The 10,169-nt window shown below is 39.5% G+C and overlaps 1 protein-coding gene across 2 annotated transcripts in view; it reads left to right on the forward strand.

Annotated features, from left to right (window-relative positions):
- Nucleotides 1-10,169, forward strand: part of LOC108975073 (probable aconitate hydratase, mitochondrial) — a 51,035-nt gene that overhangs the window by 12,207 nt on the left and 28,659 nt on the right. For both annotated transcript variants that reach the window (XM_018943343.1, XM_018943342.1), the window contains exon 3: nt 1,755-2,486. In XM_018943343.1, coding sequence (XP_018798888.1) covers nt 1,755-2,486 — 732 coding nt within the window. The remainder of the gene's footprint in view (nt 1-1,754; nt 2,487-10,169) is intronic.

Genomic DNA, 10,169 nt, shown 5'->3' on the forward strand with positions numbered 1-10,169 from the left:
AAAATATATATTTAGAAATATTGTAGTGAAGTGTAAATGTATAAAAAGTGCAAAATATTAAAGAAAAAGTTACTATAAATCGAGAAATTACAAAATTTGCGAAATTTTCAATTTTAAATGCATATATCTCGAAAAMTATAAGTTTGCGGCGGCAACAATTATATATTTTCTTAATCTGGAGCATCAGCCCTATCCATCCATACCACTTTTACCCCGGAAATCGTGGGATGGTATACTATCTATTTTGGCCGTGTGCTTTGCATCCCCGTCTTGCTGAAAAACAACTTCTTCGGTTGGATAAGCACCAACAAATAGTAAATTTGTTTGTAGAATAATCAGGTAATCATCTTTTTCATTATACCTTGGATTCTCACCAAAGGTCAAATGTTCCACCAAGTAAAATATCCCCACACCATTATACTGCCGCCACCATGTTTCATCGTTTCCTTCACATGACGCTTTTGGATGCGCTCCTGCGGCCTATGCCATAGTATTCTTTTCCATCAGACTGGTATCGGTTGACCTTAGTTTCGTCGTTCCAAATAACCCGTTTCCTGCCAACTACTTTCCAATTTTTGTAGGAAAATGAAGGCGGCTTTTCACATTTCTATCGGAAAGTGCTGGCTTTTTCTTTTTCTCACTGGCTACTAAACCAATTTTATTTAATGTACGTCTAACCGTCCAGGAACTGACATCCTTACCAATACTTTTTGTAGCATTTTTCGGGGTCTTGGTGTCYTTMTTATGTAGCAAACSTTCAATCTGCCGGGCATCACCAACAGAAATTAGTCTTGGTTGACCCGCTTGGTTATTATTGCAAGCTACRTTTCGTTGTTATTTTATATCATCTACCGTGGACTTACATAAATTTAATTTTTCAGCAATTTTACGGCATGAATAATTATTTTTCAACAAATTTATCACATTGTTTTCAATATCAGTTGGCGWTTTTCTCATTTTTGAAGATCTTTTAATTTTTTATTTAAAAATCATGTTAATCACTTTACAGGTCAAACAATAATGCACAACTAGAGAAATAAAAGCTTGATAACGAGACAACAAAAAAAAAAAAAAACCAACGGGTTAAATACCGTTACATTGTAACAAAGCAATATAATGATACTGTGCAAAAGTGTCCGAATAGTGAATTTTTTGTTTTTTTAATTTTTTAATTTGTTTGAAGCAATTTATATGAGTTTTTGTGCTTTATAATTTAGAATAATGTTCAATTAAATAAAAAAATATATATACTGATAATACACCTATATTTGTATTATTTTCATTACCTTACTTCCTTAGTGCAAAATACAGTTTAGCTTCTCACTGTATATAATAGTTATCGAGATATTTACCTTTAAAGTTCAAACTTTAAAGCTTATCACTATTTTGAAGTACGTATATTTTCGATTTAAAATTAATTTTACACTTACATATATTTTGCAATTTTATGTTCATTAACACTTCTTCTAAATCGTTTGTACAGATTTTTTTCATTATATTCTTGATCTGAAGAACCTCCTCCACCCGACCATGCCCATTTTATTCCTGAAATCCTGGGACGGTATTTTTAAGTCGACCCTTTAAGCCTAACATCGAAATTAAAAAATGAAAATTTATTTTAAATCTCAACATCGAGATTAAAAAATAAAATTTAGATTCTTAATTCAAATTTTTTAAACAAATATAGAAAGTATACTATATATGTGTATTTTATATGAGAAAATACCTTTTAATCCTTCACCGTCCTTTTGTAGGTTCGTAAAATCGGTCAATATGGTTCCAGGATTCATTCCAGAAATATTCACGCATCAATTTATTTGGCATCAAAAGTTGCGTTGTCAAAATTTGATGCTGATGTTTTTCTACCATATGAGAAGTTAACAAACACCTTAAACGTTGTGTCCGATCGTCTTAATCGCCCTTTAACACTTTCCGAAAAAATATTGTACTCTCATTTGGACGACCCGAAGAATCAAGACATTGAGCGGGGAAGTTCGTACTTACGTCTTAGACCAGACCGGGTAGCTATGCAAGATGCTACTGCTCAAATGGCGCTGCTACAATTCATATCTTCCGGTCTAAAAAGGGTAGCGGTACCGTCGACAGTGCATTGTGACCATTTAATTGAAGCTCAAACCGGGGGAAAAGAGGACTTAGCTAGAGCAAAGGATCTTAATAAGGAAGTATACAAATTTTTAGCGTCAGCGTGTGCCAAATACGGTCTTGGTTTTTGGAAACCAGGAAGTGGAATTATACATCAAATAATTTTGGAGAACTACGCTTTTCCTGGGCTTTTAATGATTGGAACAGACTCGCACACTCCAAATGGAGGCGGTCTTGGTGGACTTTGTATTGGCGTAGGAGGGGCAGATGCTGTTGATGTAATGGCTGACATCCCTTGGGAATTAAAGTGTCCGAAAGTAATCGGAGTAAATTTAACAGGAAAAATTAGTGGATGGACCTCCCCAAAGGATATTATTTTAAAGGTAAGCATTAGTGTAATTTATATATTTTCGTACCTAGCTGAAAATTCCGTCTTAAAATATCTCGCTTTTGAAGTATATTATTTTTATTACTTTTCTCTCAGTAAAAAAATAAATTTTCTTTTGTTATTGTTAGGGAAGAATAAGGTATTGCAGCATCTAGATGGTTTTAAATAACTATCAAAGTATTTTGTCTTATTTATATCGTTTATATTTATCACGTACTATTATATTACTATTTTAATTATTTAAAAAAAAATTACAATTTAAGTTTTATTATTTTTTAAAATATATTTTGGAAGAAATATCGAAATTAAAATTAAAATTTATCTTTTAAATTATTTATAAATATTTTCATTTTAAGTTAAAATAAAAAACAATGCACGATTCCGATTACTTTGGCGGAGGGGTTAAAAAACCGAATTTCCGTAGAAATGGGGTATGTACTAATAGGGGAGCTTTTCCAGAGGAGGAATATCTAAAAATAATATAAATAATTTTTTAAAATATTAACCTTTAAAAATTCAAAAATTTGCATTAAGAACACATGTTAGTTCTCTATGGTTTACTAAATTTTTTCACGTTTTTTTATATGTATATCTAAATATACAATAAGCTCACATTTATTTTGTAATTTTTCAGCTAAATTTAGTAATTTAAAAATCACTTATCAAATTTATGGCTGATAAGTTTAGAGTGTTTATATTTGCGAGGAAAACCAGTTTTCCCACACCTTAAAATCCAAAAGAGAAGGATATTTCACCGTTTCACAGCGTTTTCTTTGTTTGTACTTTCGAGTGATTCTTTTTTCTTTATTATATATAAAAAAACGATTGAGAAGATTTTTAAAGCTAAAATTTAATATAATATATGAACACTTCAATATACATGAATAGTGATAGCCGGTTCTACGTACCGGAATTGATTCGGATATCATTCGACCAACGGCGATCTAACCCTGTTTGGATCGGTGAGTATTAATCTGTGTTTTTCGTCATTGGAGCAACGCCTTGTAGCAGGGTTGCTCCGTATCCTCCTGACTCGTGCTGGCATTGAGTCCAACCCGGGCCCGGAGAAATTTTTCTGCTGCGTATGCGCAAAACGGCTCCATCCAAACTCCACCTCGGTCAGGTGCAACACATGCATTGGATGTAGCCATCTTAAGACCTGCTCCGGCCTTAAGACTCATATGGAGTGGACTACGCGTTACGTGGCCCCATGTTGCCTACGCAATACTGCGACGCTAGCGTCTACGGCTGTACAATCTGCACACAGTTCGCGCGCTGCGCCGCCACTCACCCTAAGTGGCCAACAGAGGACCTCCACGGTCCCCCGGARCTCAACTAGGCAACATAGCTCCCACTCTGACTTGTCCCCCCCAACCTTCATCCCGCTCCAATCCTCGTGCGAGAACCAATCAGCAACTCTTGGTCCCTCGCACAGTCTGTTCCGTGTGTCCGACCGCCATACGTCGGAACGTCACATCAGTCAAGTGCAACTCTTGTGCTGGCTGGTGTCACTTCCCGGCGTGTTCCGGCCTGCGCACCACACGTGAGTGGAGTGAGTCGTACGTTGCCCCATGCTGCAGGAGTCTGCCCCCGCAACACACAACAGTGGCGTGGCCAACAAACACCCCAGTGCGACAACCGCCCATGCGGGTTCTGCAGCTGCAACAAATACCACCTACACGTTATGAATCGGGAGCGCGTATCGATAGCTGTGGTCCAAGAAACCAAGCTAAACAGCCGCTCAGATCTCCTGAGTTGTGCCGGTTTCAACGTCATACGTAAAGATCGCGAGCGAGATAATGGTGGTGGCCTAGCCTTCATATTGCACAACACCGTGCAGTATCGTCTAATCGATGAAGACATCGACCGCAGGGATACTACCCTAGAATGTCAGGGCATAGCTATCCGGTCAGGCGATGTCGAGCTCGAAATATTTAATATATACATCCCCCCAGTTACATGTTGCCTTCAGGATATCACCCGAATATAGGTGCGCTACTTCGTGGTGAAAACGGTTTGGTGCTAGGCGATTTTAACGCGCACCACGATCTTTGGCATTCCTGTCTGTCAAATGACCRTAGGGGGATGGAGCTGGCGGAACAGATTGACGATTCGACATTCTGCACAATGAATGACGAAGTCCCCACCAGAGTTATGGGCACCTGTAATAGCTCGCCCGATATCACAATCGCTAGTGGTGGTCTAATAAATAGCATAACCTGGCGACCYATGCTAACTCTCGCATCAGACCATCTGCCCATAATTATCTCGATCGAGAAACCTGCCGATTTCGTTTCTGTGGACAACCGCACCTTCGTTAACTTCAACAACGCTAACTGGGTCGGCTTCACAGAATTTACTGAGAGCACCTTCAACGCTCTACCCATTCCTACGGACGTATACATTGGCGAACGTCATTTCCGCAAGGTGATCGCAGCAGCTACCGCTCGAAATGGATAGAGCACCTGAAGTCCTGCAGCCTCTCCACCGGTGTGAGTAAGCTTTGGGCTACTGTCAAAGCTTTGTCTAACCCGAAGAGGCACGACGACCGATTTGAAGTTCAGTTCAATGGTCATGGCTCTTCGGACCCGAAGAAGTGCGTGAGCTATTTTAGCCGGCAGTTTACACTGCACCCTTCAGTAGACAAAGCCAAACGATGTGTTAACGGCTGCGCAAAATGCCAAACGACGGCGCGCCACTTACTTTCACCGATGAAGAGTTTCAGGGTGTCATCAACAAAGGAAAATCTTCCAAATCCATTGGCTCTGATGGAATCAACATGCTAATGCTGAACCATCTAGGCTCGACGAGAGTAAAATACCTCACCAAGGTYCTCAACCTGTCGCTAACGTATCTTCAAATACCCGATGTTCCGTAAAATGCACAGTACCMCCACTGTACTTAGCGTCATAAACGCTCAGATAGTTCGTGGCCTCAACCTGTCAAAAGCTTTTGACACCGTCAATCACACAACGCTACTGCAGGGCATTGAGAAAACCACGCTTCCTCCAGGGCTCAAGAGGTGGACCATGAACTATCCGAACGGTCGCCAATCATCCGTACTATTTCGAGGCGCAACATCTAAACWGAGAAGAATTAAACAGGGGGTTCCGCGGGGTGGTGTACTCTCCCCGCTACTGTTTAACTTCTACATCTCGAAACTCCCGCAACCACCAGAGGGGGTATCCATAACCTCGTACGCTGATGACTGTACGATATTGACGTCGGGTAATGGAATCGATGGCATGTGTTCGAAGGTAAACAACTACCTCTCCGACCTTTCTCGTTTCCTCACTGCACGGAACCTCCAATTTCCCCCTACCAAATCCGCAGCGACCATATTCATGAACTGGACGAAGGAGTATAGACTAGAACTTAATATKGCAGTCGACGGGGTCAAAATTCCGACTGTCAATAACCCTAAAATTTTAGGTGTCACCTTCGACAGTCTATGCTGCTTCTCTCCACATACGACCGCGATTATCGCCAAAGTACAGAGCCGCAACAAAATCCTCAAGTCGCTAGCCGGCAGCACATAGGGAAAAGACAAAGAAACGTTGTTGGCAACTTACAAGGCAATCGGCCGGCCGGTCCTTAACTATGCAGCACCCATATGGTATAGACCTGCCAGAATACAGCACTCCGTACCACGACATAGCGAGACGCTTATGCTCCCAGTTACGGAACAATAATGAACTCCTCTCCAAGCAGTTCCTGCTGGGATGTTTTCGTAGAAATCATCCTTGCAGTCATCTGCTTGGRGCGGAACCGCCTCCTAGGAGCATCAAGAGGTCATTCCTTGATCACGTCGACAACATCGAACAATACGCCGACAAGACCTCGGACGCTACAGACTTCCGACAGGCACTGACCGCCATTCACAGTGGAGCCATCAACACCTTCACCGACTCCCTCCCCGTGAATGGCGTACTTGGAGTCAWATCACCACCCATCGCAGACGAAGAGCTCGAGTTGCCGCGAGAAACGCGAGTGACCCTTGCGCAACTTCGTTCTGGATATTGTAGCAGGTTAAACTCCTACCTATCCAGAATAGACCCTGACATACCCAACGTATGTCCTGCATGCAACGAGTCTCCGCATGACACTGACCACCTCTTTGCATGCTCAACCAAAGCCACCCATCTACCACCCTCTTCCCTATGGTCCGACCCCGTCGAAACAGCTTGTTTCCTGGGMCTCCCGTTAGATGACATCGACGACAACACTGATAACCCTCACCATCCCAACGGGGACTGATAACCGTTAAAACAACAACCTCCCCTTTCTCCAGTGAGCTCTCTATCTCCGAGGTCAACTGGTTCAGACTTCATAGTCTTCAGTAGGAAGATCGGCCTGTAGGATTTGACCAAGGAATAGTCATTCCTTCCTACTTCGGGTATGAAGATCACCTCAGCCGTCCTCCATGGGTCAGGGGTGTACGCCATTGCGAGGCTCTCCAGCCGAACAAGGTGAGGTAGCAGAGGATGTTCACCCTGCTGCAAAAGCGCTGGGAAGATGCCGTCCACCCCTGGATACTTGAATTTTTGAACGGGGCCATTGCCCACTTGATCGAGTCCGCAGTGACTAATTGCCTAGCGGTAACCCAATCCWTGCGGGATGGCCTGTGTTCTCTCACAGGTAGACATTGGATGTTTCCGGATAGGGATCGCATTGTATCACTAGCACTTGGTAGAATATTGGACTTCATCAATGTGCTGGGGCTAAGAGAGTCCTTGTGATTTAGGAAAGGGCACAATAGGGTCTAATCTAATCTAATCTAATAGACCACAATACTCTGTTCGAATTCTTGATTTGTAAACGAAATTTTTGTTTTTCGAATTTAATTTGTCACAACGAATATGCAAACGTCAAATTCACGGTATCATGYTGTACGCTTTCACATTCACCGCTTTCAATACGCGGTGACATCTAAACAAATTTGTTTGTCTTCTTTTGTTTTATTTTTGCTTAACATCTATTGTTATAAAACAAACAAAATACACAATATATTGACTTTTTACTCATTTCTAAGATTTGTGGGGGAGGGTTAGTGAAAAGTAAAAATTGTGTAAAATTATTGGAGTTTCGGTCAAGCAAGTTTTGTTGGGGCATAAATGATGCTCACTACGAGTGTAAAATGGGATTTTTAAAGAAGAGATTTCCTACTTATAAAGCCTGCAAAAAAGTTGTTTAAATGTTTACAGTTTCATTAAATGACAAGTGAGCATAAATTGTATTAAATATACTGAAATAGCTTGTTGAAATATTCGATTTTTGGGAATTTTTGAATTTTAAAGTCCAATGTCCCGTGAACTAAGCGTTTGCGGTATTTTTAATAACACTGGTAAACAAAAATCCACTTTTGATTATGTTTATTTTGGACAGCAGTGTTTTTTTTAACGAATTTTTTCAAACAACTGAGCATCACCCGAATTTATTAATTATTTCAGCTGTAATCTGTTGCAATGGTTCAAAAGGTTCTGCCTGCCTTGGCTGTATCAGCATTTTCTGTTTCATTCAACATTTTGGCAATCTCAGTTGGATTCTTGCCTTTTTTGTGGAGATTCTTCTCCTTCTTTCCAAAGTGCAATTTCTACAAATTTTAAAATATTTTAATTGTATATAACAGCTACCGTTAAAACAATGTCCTTTTTCAACGACTGCCAATAAGTAATGGTCAGCATTCGAAGCAGCTGATGTTGCAAAATTTTTACTTTTTTCTATTTCAACTGCCCGGAACTTTTTAAAATGAGCTTTGACTTTGGCTTCCGATTCGGAAAAAAYGAAATCGCAGTCGAAACAGCAGCAAAAATTAATTAGCACTAACAGTCTCCTTTTTTACTCTTTTGCTTCTCGCTTTGTTGTTGCTTTCGATCGTGATCATCAGTCGTAGCCACAGCAAGTGTCGACTTATAACAGTAGTCGGCAGTCGCAGCGACTAGCGTGGAGTGTTTGATTCATCTGATTTTACGGTAAAATATTTGCCTGCTGCCTGGTCATAGTCGCAAAAATTGATGTTATCGATATTTCGATTTTAATTCTTTAGTGGGTACATTTTGAAAATAAAAAAGAGGTGGGTGTAGCCATATGCCAAACATCTTTGAGAAACAATAGTTTAACTAATTTAAAGTGACATTTAATTGAACGGCATAAAACTAATTTGTTGACTGTAGAGAATTTTGACAACTTCTCTTCGTCCTCATCGTCCTTAATTAAGACAATACGAAAAAAAATAAGTAAATAAAAATTGAGGTCTGATTTTACTCCATGTTTATATTCGGCAAATTTCTTGAAAATAAGTTCCCAAATATAGTCCTCAGTCCTCAATATATTATATATAATGATTTCCGACTTTCCATCCGATTATTAGCCGTTAGGTGAACTCGTTTTCTTAAAATTTATAAATCCCTGAACCTTGCAAATTGAAAGAGGATAAACCCAAACCCAACCCAAACGAACTTAGCCCTTCCTTAATTATTTTGTATGTGTTTTGTCATGTCAAAATAACACTTGTTAGTCATAATCATCTTACGCCCTCTGATTGTCATGATACAATTTATACTTTGCGACGAAAAAGCACCCAGCAATTGTAATTAAATTCCCCGAGTAAATGATATTTCACAATTATTTTTGTTAAGTTGGTAGGACTATCCTTAATTACTATGCCAATTATGAGCGCGATCGGTGTATTACATCTGGTGGGAATTTCTTTAAAGGCGATGAACAATTAAATATTTTGCGTTTTATTTATAATTTTCAAGTATTTTTTTATCACATGTGTGTTATCTCCGATACAAGATACTTTAGGTGTCCAATCAATATCCCATCTAACTCGTAAAATCAGGTAAAAGCTTTTTAATTCTTGTCCGAGCAAATAAAGATTTAACATCCGGCTCAACCGTTCTGTTATGTTTGAAAGAATATGCGGTCACGCAAATCTTACACAATATTGACACAGTTAGATTCTTACGTATTTCTACTAACCTAATAATTTAACCTTTATGTCAACAGCAGAACTTTTTTACGCACGTCAACAGCAACATACCCGGGTATGTACATACGTATGTATGGCAAATGGCATGTCGKCAGGTACACATTCAACTAATCGCTTGCGATTCAGATTTTTTTACTAATATACTCACACATTTGCATTATATCGAWAATATACGTATGCACTAAAAATGGTCATGGTTAAAAAAACCCAAGCTTACATTTCTACACAGGCAACCTTGATATAGTTTAACAAATATACCTATTTTYTGGGTTATTAAGGGTCGCTGAATGTGGTTAGTACTTATTGTTTTGTGTTTATAAGGATTACTTTAGGTACCAAACATAAAAACTCAGGCATAAAATCGCTAGTACCTGTGTTAATCACTTGCGCTAAAAAGTATAAAATAGGGTTTACCAGTATTACGGATTTTATCATGCACGTATGATTCGAAGTGAAAGGACGTTTCTGTTTATTTTGTTGAAATAAAAAAATAAAATCAAAGTGAAATGGCAGATGGTGAATGGCTTACTCCACGACAACTAAGCGCACTTTCGTACGAAGAACAGCAAGCATACATTCGTCAAACGCTTGAAGAGAGCCAAGAAGAAATAAGTGACCACGATTCAGTAGTTGGTGACGAGGCTTTAGATGAATGTGTAGGTGATATTGGTGGTGATGACTCAG

The sequence above is a fragment of the Bactrocera latifrons genome, unplaced genomic scaffold, assembly GCF_001853355.1.
Source record: "Bactrocera latifrons isolate USDA-ARS-PBARC rearing strain unplaced genomic scaffold, ASM185335v1 scaffold_608, whole genome shotgun sequence".
Lineage (NCBI taxonomy): Eukaryota > Metazoa > Arthropoda > Insecta > Diptera > Tephritidae > Bactrocera > Bactrocera latifrons.